Source organism: Daktulosphaira vitifoliae, unplaced genomic scaffold, assembly GCF_025091365.1.
Source record: "Daktulosphaira vitifoliae isolate Bord-2020 unplaced genomic scaffold, ASM2509136v1 Scaffold_2, whole genome shotgun sequence".
NCBI classification, from domain to species: Eukaryota; Metazoa; Arthropoda; class Insecta; order Hemiptera; family Phylloxeridae; genus Daktulosphaira; species Daktulosphaira vitifoliae.
Window position 1 is genome coordinate 26,564,552 of NW_026099573.1, and position 14,328 is coordinate 26,578,879.

At 33.2% G+C, this 14,328-nt stretch overlaps 1 protein-coding gene across 5 annotated transcripts in view; it reads right to left on the bottom strand.

The window, feature by feature from the left end:
• Positions 1-6,712: 6,712 nt before the first annotated feature.
• Positions 6,713-14,328, bottom strand: part of LOC126899950 (uncharacterized) — a 16,919-nt gene continuing 9,303 nt past the window's right edge. For 3 of the 5 annotated variants that reach the window (XR_007702755.1, XR_007702754.1, XM_050675244.1), the window contains exons 2-4: positions 12,226-12,255; positions 7,046-7,198; positions 6,713-6,925 (exon numbers count right to left, since the gene is read on the bottom strand). Coding sequence is in view for 3 of the 5 variants with exons in the window: in XM_050675244.1 (XP_050531201.1) it covers positions 6,774-6,925; positions 7,046-7,198; positions 12,226-12,255 (335 nt within the window). In the remaining 2 variants the exon portion in view is untranslated. Of the gene's footprint in view, positions 6,926-7,045; positions 7,199-12,225; positions 12,256-12,390; positions 12,459-14,328 lie in introns of those variants that run through there. The other 2 variants (XM_050675246.1, XM_050675245.1) reach the window with 2 other exon arrangements.

A 14,328-nucleotide genomic window follows, 5' to 3' on the forward strand; every position in this document is an offset into this window, starting at 1 on the left:
GTGAATTTGATTTCGTTCATATTTATTTCTGTTGCTTTTAGTCCTTTCACGGAGTCTTCGACATAATTTATTTCTTCCATTATGACATCAGTTGATTCTCTTAAAAATCTGAATCTTATTGGACGGCAAAATCGTGGGAACGAGGGCGTAGGGTTTTACTTTATTACTTTATATTACTTTATTGTTGTTTCCACACACTACTTGAAGTGGCACAAATGAGCTCAAAAATAAATTAGCATCTGATTCCATATCATCATCGAATTTTTGCTTGTATTTAGCTTGCCGAGAGCCATCGCAACCCCATTTACAAATTATATTCAAGGAATTTCTCTCTTCTTCGTTAAGCGTTAATAGCACTTCTTCCAAGAAAATTGATAACCGCTTAATGGTATTGTCAATAAGGCTCTGTAAGCTGCTTTCCGCACAGGTGCTCGTAACTCTCAAACATTCCTTTGGTGGAAAGCATTCTTGTTTTGCTTTTAACAAAAGGTAATAAGGAGGATAAAATGCCTTATTTGTATTTCGGATAATTTCGTATTGACGTCTTGTAAGATCAGCCTCAACGAACATTGTCAGAGCTTGTAATGGTGTCAAAGGCGTAACACAATCTTTATTTTCTTTTTCTTCGACTGCTTTTTTATATTCGTGAGCTCGATCAGGATGATTCGTTATTTCTTTAAGAATATGTGACGCATCTCTTTTTCCTTGTGCTCTTAAGGTTGTTTGTGTAGCGTGGACAATTATGTCATCTTCGACATTTAACCTAATTTCTTCAGTTTTTCGACGCTTGGTTCGTTCACTAGCGGTATCAAAAGTTTTTGTAGGGCGTCCGGATCGATTCAACAATTTTAACGGAAGTTCGAAAGCTCCCTCAAGTCAAGACTCATTACATTTCAAAAAATTGTCATCCATTCTGTGAGATTTCGCCCACCTTTCCTTTAAATTTGCTTTAAATATAGAAAATCTGTGTTTAATTGTTTTTAAATCATCATCAGTGGTGCCATAGTTCGATAGTAAATGATTTTCCAGATAATCGAGTTTTGCGTCAAAATTTGGTAAATTTTGGTCTCTCATTATTTCATAGAGGTATCTCCGGGAAACAGTTTTCACACCTGATGTGCTGGCAGTTCCTAACATAACGAAAGACAATAATTAGTCAAATAATAATAGAAATGAAAATTTTTTGGAAAAAGACTATGTCGCTAAGAATGACCATATTTTTGCTATCTGCAAATTTCGGCAGCTAATTTTTGTAACATTCAGTGAAGAAAGGACGGAGCTTTAAAATAAAATGAAAATGAGCACGGAGTTTAACGGAGAACTACAACTTTTTCAATTTTAAAGTTTAAAATTACTTCAAAATTTAACACAGAAAACACTCTTTGTTATACACCATGTAATTATATGAATTTTGCATTAAGGCTAACTAAAATATATTAAAAATAAAGAATAATACCTTGGTTATCGAAATCCATCACATTCACCTCAAACACTGACACTGGAAAAGAAATATTTATGTTCAAACTTGTGGTTGCTTGTAACACTGTAATCCCGAAGAATAGCGCACTGGTTGATGGTCAAGTTCCAACTACCTCTGCACGTTCGGGGTTGACGTGGGGTAGTTATAATGGGTAATTTGGNGAGGTAGTTATAATGGGTAATTTGGTATTCCCTGAAACGTTTACTAATCACCGATAATTGGTTTTTAACGATTTCCGGATCTTTGGAAAATCCAATTTTGACCGCGTAGATCGTGAAAATTGACCTATGTGCGACGTGATGTCCGACGTGATACTCGGGCGACAACAGGTTGGCAGCATTGTAGGCGACGGTGCGCGGGTGCGAATCGGTTGGTCGACGTTGTCACTATGACAACTGGAAGAAGACACGGTATCATTAGCGGTGGGTCGTCGTCGGCCGTGCGGAACTTGCTGGACTTTGCACCGCGGCGTATAACGCGCGGTGTTGGTCAGTCAAATACTCATAAAATGGAGCGACGGCTGAAAATGGTGGCACGAGTCGCGAGGCATCGTGTATAACAAAGCGACGAGGGCTGTGTCAATACATTTAAAAAAACATGATTTTTTGTTTCACATGAATTTAACGATGGATTTTTACAATTATAATCAAATTTTTAATACGCTAAATTGAGTAAATTTTAAATACAACTTTTTTTTTTTGGTTCTTTTAGTCAAAGTAAATCATTAAAATTAATTAAGTTTTAAATATTTCCATTGTAGAATCTTTTTTAACACCAAAAGTTAATTAGAAATGATTACTATGATTTTTATTTAAGTGATCTATTACGATTAAAATGTAAAAACAAAATCGAACTTTTCTGATAAATTTACTGTAAATAGTAATAATAAAATTTCCTGACTGCTTATTTATCTTAACAATTTAATTTTTTTCTATTTAATAATGTCAATTTTAAACTTGCAAGTTGAGCTAAAAGTTATGGTAATAAATTCATTTTTTTTTTTTTTTGTTATTATAAACTTTCACTTTAAAGGACGAAATAAAGAAGGTTAAAAATGATTAATTTTAACATATTAAAAATTAATACCAATAATAATTTGAAAACAATTCAACATAACAATTATGTAATAAACAATTTTATAATATATATTTGAATCTAAGAATTACTAATCTGGATATAATTAAGGAATTGGTTGATATTGCTTTTGTTAGAATCTAAACCGATTTCTTAGAATAAAAAACTATCTACAGATTTGCATCGAAGCGTTTCTTATGATAGTGATTTTAATCACTGTCAGATAAAATCTACACTGGACCCAACTATGCCACATCCCCACTCTACCGCGATCCCCTCTGTGGTAGGTTTTTTCTAAAACATGCGCAAGAAGATTTTTTAAACACTAACCACTCGATTTTTTAAAAAAGTAATTTTTTTTGTTTTTGCTAGTTATATATGTGTCTCACATCAATTTATTTTGTTGTGATATACATATATCACGAATATCTATATATTTATACTTGTACAAAATTATTTGAGATATATATATATATTTAACCCTTAAACAGTCGCGTGGGGATCTAACATACCCCCACATAAATAAAAATTGATGTATTATATTGCATAAAAGGTGTACATAGATATAAATTTAGAAGATGGTTTTTATAGTAATATTGAATAGATTTTCATAAATAAATACCTTCGAAAAAAAATTGTATGACTTAAAATATCTATCAAAATTGATATGGGTCATATTGTTGACCCCCACGTGACTTGTAACGTTATAATTTTTTTTTTTTGGACTTTTATTTTTTTCAAAATATCGTTTTATTGTAAATGCAATGTTATAATCGATATAATATTGTGGATTTATGTGAATCTGCCACCGACTGTGCAATTAAGTTTTAAAAATAAATAATCTATTTAGAATTTTCACTAATCGATGATACGGAACAAATAAGAACAAAACATGTAATAAAATACATCGTCGCAATGTAACAAATAAGTGTATATACTCGTATCATAATAATTAAATGTATTGTAATATTAATAATAAAAAAATTCAATTCAGACAAATGATTATATAAATGTAAATATACATAAAACTAATAAATAAAAGCCGAGTTTGCGCTCAAAGACATACAAGAAAAATTAATTAAAATACATTTTGTAATAGTAAAAGCTTTTGTTTACCGTCTTAAAAATAAGATTTTGCTGTTAAAATCATTTTTTTACAAACCAAAATTTTTTAATGAAATTTTGAAAATTAAGTATTATTTTTTTTCGTAATATAATATTTAGTAATGCACATAATTTTGTAATTTATTTATTTTTTATTTTTCATCCATGTTTATATATCACATGGTAACATATAATGTCTTTGAATTTAAAAAAATGAACTTTTTTATACATATTTTATACTTTTTTAGAAATGGGGTCTGATAGACCCCCAAGCGACTATGAACCTTAAAAATAGGCACGTGCCTGCTAAAGGGTTAAGTTGGTGCTTATATTACAACAAATGGCAACAGCCATTGAGGTAACTGGAAATACCTGTATCAATTTTTTTGTATTTTATTATTCTTGTTAAATTCGTACGTGTGTGTTTGTACCCAACAACTGTACCTTGTGAATACGCGTTATCTGGTTCCCCCAAAAAGGAGTCAACACCGGTCAGCCATAGAAGTTAAAGTAAGAGGCTTTTAAGTAAGCCGATTCAGTTTTTATTTCTTATTATATTAGATTTTGGCTTATAACTTGGAACGGTGAAGTCTCCCTCACTTTTTTTTTTATTGTTCGTATGATTATTTGAACGTTATTCGTTGGAACGTCGAGGACGTGTACTTTGTCCGCTTGATAGCGCACGCGACAGAACATTCGCCACCTGCCGAATAACGCGCCGATTGAGACACGTATGACTAGAAAGGTCGCTGTCTCGTATGTCAATGGAACAGCGACAGATGTCCAACATGATTGAGCGCATCAGTCAAAGTATGCCGGTGTAAATTAACATTGAACGAAATGACAGTTGGCAATTGGACGCGCATCGCATTACATTCGGTCCATTTGGAGCGACGGACCCGACGCAACACTTCGCGAGCGACTCGCGGACATCGAAGCGCAATACGCCCACAATTTGTGACGGTCGTACATTAAAGCGTCACGCGCGTCGCAACACGAATGCAAACAACACTGAATCTAATGGCCCTTACCATTTATATACCGCCAACAATATTGACTCTATTTCGGCACCGCACCCCTCTCATCAGAGTGGAAGGTATTTATTAAATAACAGTGTTAATGCTTATAAAGAAAATAATATTATTAATAATGATCTCGATACTCCTACAGTAAATAAGCAGCATGAAATTAATAGGTATGGTAGAAAAATTGTAAAACCTAGGGAGATACTTGTAATATTTGTACTATCATTTAATTACTTATTTTAAATTGTTTTTATTTCTTATTATTGTATATATTATACATGATGTATTTGTATATTTGATTGTTTATATAAAAAAAGAGCATGTTACATAATTAGTCATATTGTTATCGTCTAGTGTGTCTCGTGTAACTTATTTCATCAGCTATTATGAATAATTATTATTATTGTAATATAAAGTCTTAATTAAATAATATGAATACTTTTTATCTTTTCACATCTTATTATGGTCTAATTGTACCATAACTTAATAGTCATCACTAAGTAATATTATCACATTTTGCCAGTTTACACAAGTTTAATAATGAATTTTTCAGTGGGCCAAGATCCCAATTAATTAAATTGTTTTTATTTTTAAACATTTCTATTGCTTCTCTGATATTAAGTTCTTTGTAATNTATTTTTAAACATTTCTATTGCCTCCCTAATATTAAGTTCTTTGTAATTATTTACGTTTTTAATTAGTTTTATTGTTTTAATGGAATGATTATGTGTCAATAAATGTTCAGACACTGGAGATCTCAACTTCTTGATTTTTAATGTTTCTTAAGTGCTCTTTTAACCTGACCGCTATATTTATTTTTGTTTGTCCTACGTAACATTTATTACAACTTTCACATTGTATTTTATAAATGCCTGATTTCCCCCTTCTTCTACCTTATCTTTAGGGTTACCTAATAAATCTCTTACATTATTACTCTAACTAACTATAACTAAAACAATATCAAAATTCTTAAATATTCTAGCTTGTCCATTTGAGATACCCGAATAATATAAAATGGGTATCTAATTACTTTTTGTTCCCCCGCGCTACTGAGTGGACTAGCTGCTATACATTTTTAATTTTTATATGTTTATTTTTATGAAGTTTAAATTTAATTTATTTATTGAAAACTCACGACAATTGACTCTAATTATTGTGTTATAACTATTATAAAAAATCGAAAAAAAGTATGGATAACGATTCCGAAATTATTGGTCCGTGAAACACAAATAAGAAAAACCTTTTAGTAATTTTTAAAATGGCATAACTATTTTTAAGGTTAGCAAGTTTTTTTTTTATTATTATTTCAATTTTACAAAAAAATATAAAACATTGAAAAAGAATTTTTTGATCATATTATTATTTTCAACTTTCGTTCTAAAACTATTATCATATGAAATATTGAAAAATATATAATCCATTAATGCAAATTAGGTTTTTAAATTTTTTAAAATTAAAAAATTTATGATTTGTAAGTTATTTTATTGAATATTTGAAAAATTATTATTATTCTACTTTTTTGCACAGCCATAAAGATTGATTAGACATCTGGGATGTTTTTATGTGTTATTATTGTAACCTTATTTTGAACTGTGTTTATGTGTTGTGGTGCGGAATGTAGCTGAACGTGTATATGTTTTTTCTATAAATTTCAAAATTAATTAAACTTTAGAAATTTATGGTTAATAATGATTTAAACAAATTATTGCCGACCATGACGAAAATACGCCTGATTGGAGCTGATATATTTTTCCTCAAAGAGTTTATTAAGTTTCATATGACTCCAAAAATTGCCAGAATGCCAAGTCAATCAGACAATAATAATATTAATTTTTTAAAGTTAATAAATTTCGCTCAGAAAAAGTATTTTTAGGTTAGAGGTAATGAATTATTACCATATTAGAAGTTGATTAGAAAATGGTAGCTTATCAATTACAATTAACCCAATCTGACCTTATTTATTATATAATAATTAATTAAATTCATTGTATTAATATTATAATAACATATATATTTAAGATTTTTCAATGTATTTTAATATTTCCAGACAGTTTCAAAAACAAAAAAATTTTAATAGAAATTTCGTATTTTCAATGATCGCAAATGTGATTTTTTTTATCTATTGTTTTGATGCAATCGTCGCAATACAGGTCTGGACAAAATGGCGAAATGCTGTTTATTCCTCTTTTAGCATTACATTTTCTACATTTCACTTTTTTCCATTTTGCTTTAACATTAAAAGCTAAAAAATTTGAGAATTGAGTAGATTAGTTAATTAAAAGTGTGCTATGAAGATTTGTATATGTATTGGTATTATTTGTATTAAATGTTTTTAATCGGCATATAAGTGCTAGGATAATACCACTTTTAAGATTCCCTTCACAACATGGACAATTACGTAAATAAGCGTATTCGTATAGCTTAGCACATGAATAGCAAAGTCTTTTTTTACAACATATGAATGTATAATTTTTTTGAAGATCTTCAGAAATAACATCATCACAATTACAGCATTCTAAAAAAATTGACAACATTATTTCATTTTTTTGTAAATTATAATCTAAATTAATTCAACTATAAGATACATTTTAAAAACTATATGCTAAAATTTTATACTTAATTAATAAATGATTAGAGCATAAAAAGCTTAATATTATGCTTAGAATTGAAATGTTCTTTAATTATTCTAAAAATTTAGAGGAAAATTCCTCTTGCATCACTCAATCGTAATTTTATCTCACTGATACTCACTATTCCTTAAAACTGCAAAAGTTTTGTAATTCGTTAAAATTAAGTTAAAATTAAAATGTAAACAAGTTAAATTTAATCCTTTACTTTTTTTTTTATATATTAACATAAAAGTTCAGTTGGCGATATCTCATTTACTTTGAGCAAAAGAGAAATTAAATTAATGTAAAAACTAAATATCTTTGTTAAGCTCTAAATTTTAACATAACTCTGACTTTTTTGGGTGGCACTTAATTTTATGTATGTTTTTAAATACAATACCAGTAGTTATTACATATTTAGAACAAATTAAACACTTCTTATTTCCTTTTATTTTTTGTGAATTTAGAATACATGTTTAAAAAAATATTTGCAATGTTTAAGACTACCTATTTTTCAGCCTCGTAAGAACTTGATACTCAAAAAAAAAATCAATAAATTATTAATAATAATAAAACAACAAAGAAAAAACCCAACCCAGCACAGGGGGGTCGCGGCACAGTGGTGACGTGGCATAGATGGATCGAGTATAATGATATTTGATAGTGATTAAAATCACTATAAAAAAAAACGCTTCGATGCAAATCTTTAGATAGTGTTTAATTTAAAAAAATTGGTGGATTATTCCAAAAGCTACATAATGTGCTAGTTCCTTATTAATATCCTAATTAAGATAAAGTATGTCGAATGAAAAAGGGATTATTAAAAAATATTATTTCTCATAAAAGAATAATGTTGATGCATACACTTTTCAATAAGTTATAGCATTATAAAGTTAAAAATAAAAAAACCCAGCACAGGAGGATCGCGGCACATAATTTTCACACAACAATAGCATTCGGTAGCTATTTTCACTGTGAAGATAAGATAAGTCCAAATTTTTTTTTTTTGCATAATAAAGTAAATTACATTAGCTTTAATTTAAGATATATATAAAAGTGTCAGACTTTCGGGAACACTTTCAAAATTTAAGTTGAAAAAGTAAATTTTTTGTGAAAAAGTTGTCTTTTTAAATCCCCCCCTGTGGGCAGATAAAGGGTCAAATGTACAAAAAAAATATATCAAATGATAGGTAAAGACATTATGCATCTATAAAAAAAAGAATTATATTGATCCATACATCTTTCAAAAATTTATAGCATTATAAAGTTAAAAATATAAAAAAGAGAGAGACAATGAAAAAGACAATGAGGTGACCAGTTAAAGGCACCTTTTTTGGATATCACTTTTTATCCAAAAATTCGTGAACAGGACCTAATGAGTCGTTAGAATGGTGGCATGTTGCCCCATCTTGCTGAAACCACGATCGTTGATTAAAGCCATCGAAATCCTGTAGCGCTGGCGAATAAAAATTCTGTAGTATGGCAACATACTGCTCTGTATTCACTGTAACAGAATTTCCTCAACAATCTTATCAAAGTAATGATAGTATGTCTTGTCTAAGAAAGAAATGTTGGTAAAGCTGTTGAACCTCTGTAACATTTCGTTTGCAAATTGGATCCTGCGAGCGTGATCTCGAGGCTTTAATTCCTGTACAATTTGGATTTTGTAAAATACGAAATAGTCCAGTCATTTAAGCTCTAAAATAGGTGTAAAGTGGAATTAAATCGGAAAGTTTTGAAACTTTGCAAAAAGTTAGGTTATAGGCTCCTGATTTACCTAAAAAAATTCGCCATCCCTCATAGGTCCGGAAGTTTCCGCCATCTTGGATTTTAAGTGCGATTTTTCACGTTTATTAAATTATCTTTGAAAATACTAAATTTATCTCAAAAGTACTTCTATACAAAAATGTAGCTAATAAAATTTCAAATCGATATGGTTCTATACAATTTTTTCGTAGATTGAATGGATTAAGAGCAAAACTTAACCATATGTAATAAGATCATACGCGCCTCACTATAATACTATATTTATGATGTACGTAGACAGCGCGCCGCGCCCGCGTCCATTAGAAAAGACAATATTTACCTCTTACATACATATATAATTGTATTAAAACATTACATTAAAATATTTACATCCATAATATCAATATANAGTAAAATCATCATCATCGGACTCTTCTTCATCAATTTGTTGTCCACAATTTAAACACGAAAGGCCAAAACATGTTTTGCACGCGGCAGAACACTTTAATCCTTGTTTTCGGCAGCCACATGCTGGTCCACAATTTTTCATGCACGCACATGTAATTTTTTCCAGTATACATTTTGGCGCTGGTTCATTCCATGAAAATATTGGTTCCAGTCCATTCTTGGTTGTTTGCCAGCCCCAATCTTTAGCATTTTTTTCTTCTCTTAGCCACGTTTGAACCTGATGATGCGTTCTATATATATACTGTTTCAAGGCTTCTTTTGACGGGGGTAAGCTTGCCAAGTTAAATTTATTTTTCGCCGTTTTTCGGGTGAATAGTAAATATCTGTATTCATCAATATTTTTTTGATTTTGCGGTGTGCCATATAATTTCAATGTATATTTTTCCCCGGCTTTAAAAATGTTTTCAGGTGTAGAGTTTGAACAGTTAAATACATTTACTATTTCTTGTAGTTCTGGATATTGATTGAGTAGTTTGAAATGTTTTAATTTTCCAGTATTATAAAAGCATGAAACAGTATCACAACCACTGATAGCGTGTAAAAATAAAATAGAAATTTTTAAGTCATTTACTTTTTGAATATTGTGTATTGAAAAAATTTTTTTTTCATTTCCTCCATTTCCTGGTTTTAAAAAAAAAATTTGATTTTCGACCGGAGCAAGAGCTATCAATAAAACTAGTAAGTCTATGTCTTGACCAACTACAACAATGGACTGATTTTGTNCAAAATACTACAATGGACTGATTTTGTATCCTCTTTACAGCTTCATGTGCAATTGTAGTGTCAGCATCGTCATTGGCTTGTTTTACTGTATAACCATTGCCTATGAAATATGAAGACAACATTTTTATGAATCGACTTTTGTTTCTAATATTTGATAGGAATAAAGTGGGTATGGAGACAACTCATATTTAAAATAATTTTTTAGTTCTTCATTGGACGTTTTCATTAAACAAATTCTTTGGAAAATCAAAAGTGGGTCGATGGATACTATTTCATCTCTTATTTTAATCGATGAATTTAATGTAGCTATAGGTAACACTCTGTTGCTTCTCTTAAGTTTAACTGACCCATACGGCTGTCCTATAATTTTTTTCATCTCAATTAGTCCAATGTTATAAGCGTCATGACAGTTAATAGTCTCATCTCCTACTACACCAGTTGTTAATGAAATTACTTTATTTGGCTCTAAAAAGGGGGGATGCGAAGAAAACCATTTAAGTAGTATATTTAAATCTTTAGTGTCTCTTGATATTCTTGATAGCCTGGCGTCAACATGTTGTTCTGAGTTTTCCAAGTAAACACCACAATATTTTTCTACATTTTCGCAAACATCGTGTGCAGCTGGTAATCCTTGTATCCACTTATTCAAAGTGCTTTCAGTAATACCTCGACCATGCGTGAGACCGCCATTAGTTTTCATTGAACGCATTAAGGTTTGTTCAATGGTCATATCCGACCAATTTCCTGACCAAAATTGATTTGTACGTTTTATAGTGAAATTACTTTCATTTATAAATCGTAACTGTTCATCAGCTGTCATTTTAAACTGTAAATTGGCCATATCATTTAAGTACAAATGACACGATTTTGCATACGGAAAGTGTCCACTAGCATGGAAATATGGAATCATTTTTTCAACACATTGAAGATGTAATTTCCAATTGCCCATTCTTTCAGCCATTATATACTCTTTCATTAAAGTTATCATCTCAAAATATTGCAACCAAAGTCTAGAAGTAGCGCCATTCTCTTTTAATAAATCTATTTGATTTTTAAATTGTTTACTTAATTGTACCATTACCCAACCCAACCAACGTGGAATAAAATAATATTTATATTTTACTAAATAATGTGCGGTATAAATGTATGATTATACTTCAATAAATTATAATAAAGCTTATATCGATGTGAATATTTTAATGTAATGTTTTAATACAATTATATATGTATGTAAGAGGTAAATATTGTCTTTTCTAATGGACGCGGGCGCGGCGCGCTGTCTACGTACATCATAAATATAGTATTATAGTGAGGCGCGTATGATCTTATTACATATGGTTAAGTTTTGCTCTTAATCCATTCAATCTACGAAAAAATTGTATAGAACCATATCGATTTGAAATTTTATTAGCTACATTTTTGTATAGAAGTACTTTTGAGATAAATTTAGTATTTTCAAAGATAATTTAATAAACGTGAAAAATCGCACTTAAAATCCAAGATGGCGGAAACTTCCGGACCTATGAGGGATGGCGAATTTTTTTAGGTAAATCAGGAGCCTATAACCTAACTTTTTGCAAAGTTTCAAAACTTTCCGATTTAATTCCACCAAAAATCGTTTAATGACTGGACTAAAAAATATGAAACAAAGATCTTTTGGGCATCAATAAGGCGTTCGACCGCTTCCCATAGAGAGTCCACGAATAGACGCTCTTACACGTTCGATGTTTTCGGGAACTCTTGATGTCTACGTCGGCCGAATCGTGGTTGACTCAAGTTTAATCAAATTAAAATGGACTTTTGGTCTACCTGTATTTATATAATGAAATATATTTGACCAATTTTGTGCGAAACTTAATTTTATGTGTGTTTGTAAATACATAACTAATAATTATTAGATAGTTAGAACAAATTAAACAGTTCGTATTTCCTTTTATTTTTTGTGAATTTAGAATACATGTTTAACAAAATATAGATATGCAATGTATAAAAGTACCTTTATTTTCAGCCTTGATACAACTCAACACTATAAAAAACATTCATTTAATTAATAATAATAATAAAACAATGAACAATTTTTATTCAATTAAAAAGCCATAGAATAATTTGAATTTAGCTTATTTTAAAATTTTGCAAATCTTATTTATACAAATTTTTATACTTTGAATTTTTATTTTTTTCGTAACTGCTGCTCATATGTTCTTTATATGTTTTTAATAAAGTGTTTTATAAATACAGAATGATCATGAACCACTTGCTTACTCACAAAATAAATACAATAACGGAAAAAAAAATTTGATTTCTTTTAGTTTATATTTTATATATAAATATATAATTTTATATATTTTAATTTATTAAACTATAATTTATACACAAAAATCTATGCTTGAATTTTATCCAAAAAGTAAATAATTTGAGATAAAGGGTTAGTACATTAAAGCATAGTATTATGCATAGAATTGAAATATTCCATAATTAGTATAAAAATTTGGCGTAAATTTCCACTTTCACCACTTAATCACAGTTTTGTCTTTATTTTTTTTCTCCGATCGTCTTGGTTGTGGACCGCCCTGGAACTACCGTTAGGTATTACTTCAGGGCGGCCCACGCCGTCTTTAAAAATCACACCACCACGTTAGCCGGATCCTAGAGTGGGATCCGTTGCCCGGGTTGCACCACATGGTGGTGGGGGCAGGACTTTGCGAAGGGGGCACAAATAACTCACGAAACAAAAACATAAAAACATGAAACACGAATACCTAAGGCGCCGGCCTAAACCAGCGCGGCGATCGGCGTGATGGACCGTGGCCTAACGGTTTGGTTGGGTGAACAAGACCGCTTCGGTCTTGTCCAGGGCGAGGCTCAGTCCACTCCCCTCCTGCTGGATCCAGGCGGAGACTGCGCTGAGCGCGCAGTTTGCCCGGGATCCAGCCTCCTCGGCCGAGGCGCCTTCCGCCACCACCAGCGTGTCGTCCGCGTAGCAGACGACGCGCACGTGCGGTGGTAGCGGAACGCGGAACACCACATCGTACGCGATGTTCCAAAGCAGAGGGCCGAGAACTGACCCTTGCGGGACGCCTCCCGTAACAGGTCGGATTCTTTCGTAAGAGATGACCCGATCGCTAAAGTACGACCGGATCATCTGTCCGAGGTAAGGAGGCACCCGAAACGCGACCAGCGCTCCGAGGATGTGTGACCATCGCACGGAGTTGAACGCGTTTCGGATGTCCAGGCTCACTGCCACCCCGAAGCCCTGCTCAGTTTTGGCCCTGAGGGCCAAGTCCCTGAAGAGGGAGGCCGCATCGTCCGTCGACCTCCCCATCCTGAAACCATACTGGCCCTCGGCCGGTCGACCGACGTCGGCCAGGTGGGCTTCGATCCGGGTGACGAGGAGCCGCTCGAGGATCTTCTCCAAGTCGTCCAACATGCAAAGCGGTCGGTACGACGAGGGGAGACCCTCGGGCTTTTCACCCTTCTTCAGAAGCACCAGCCTGGCCTTCTTCCATTTCGTGGGGAATTCACCCTCCGAGAGGCAGCGGTTCGCGACGGCGCGTATCCAATCCGGGGCGAAGTCGTGGACCAACCCCCACACCCGGTTTGGAATCCCGTCGGGGCTGGGAGCTGTGTTCCGGCCCCGCACACGAGCCACCGCGTCAGCTACCTCTTAGCTGGTGAATTCCACCACTGACACGTCGTCCCCAAACGCCGGGGGAGGCAGGGGCAGATGTGTCGGAAAGAGCGTGTCTACCGCCCTTTCCAGCACATCCGCCTCCAGCTGACCGGAAGCCGGTGGACCGCGGAGCTTCCGCATAACGACCCGATAGGGTTTCCCCCACGGGTCGTGGTCCACCGACTTCACGAGTTCGGCCCAGCATTTTGCTTTGGCCCGCCTGATGGCGAGCTTCAGCTCTTTGCGGGCCGACCTCAGCGCCTCCCTCGGGTCCGGGGATTCCGGGTCCCGCGGCCAACGGTTGGAGCGCGTCATAGTCCTCCTGACCCTGACGCACTCCTCACGCCTGGCCGCCACCTCGGCGTTCCACCAGTGGACTGGCGGTCCGCGAGTCGACGGCGGTCGTTTGGCCGGGAGGGCGAAGTCGCA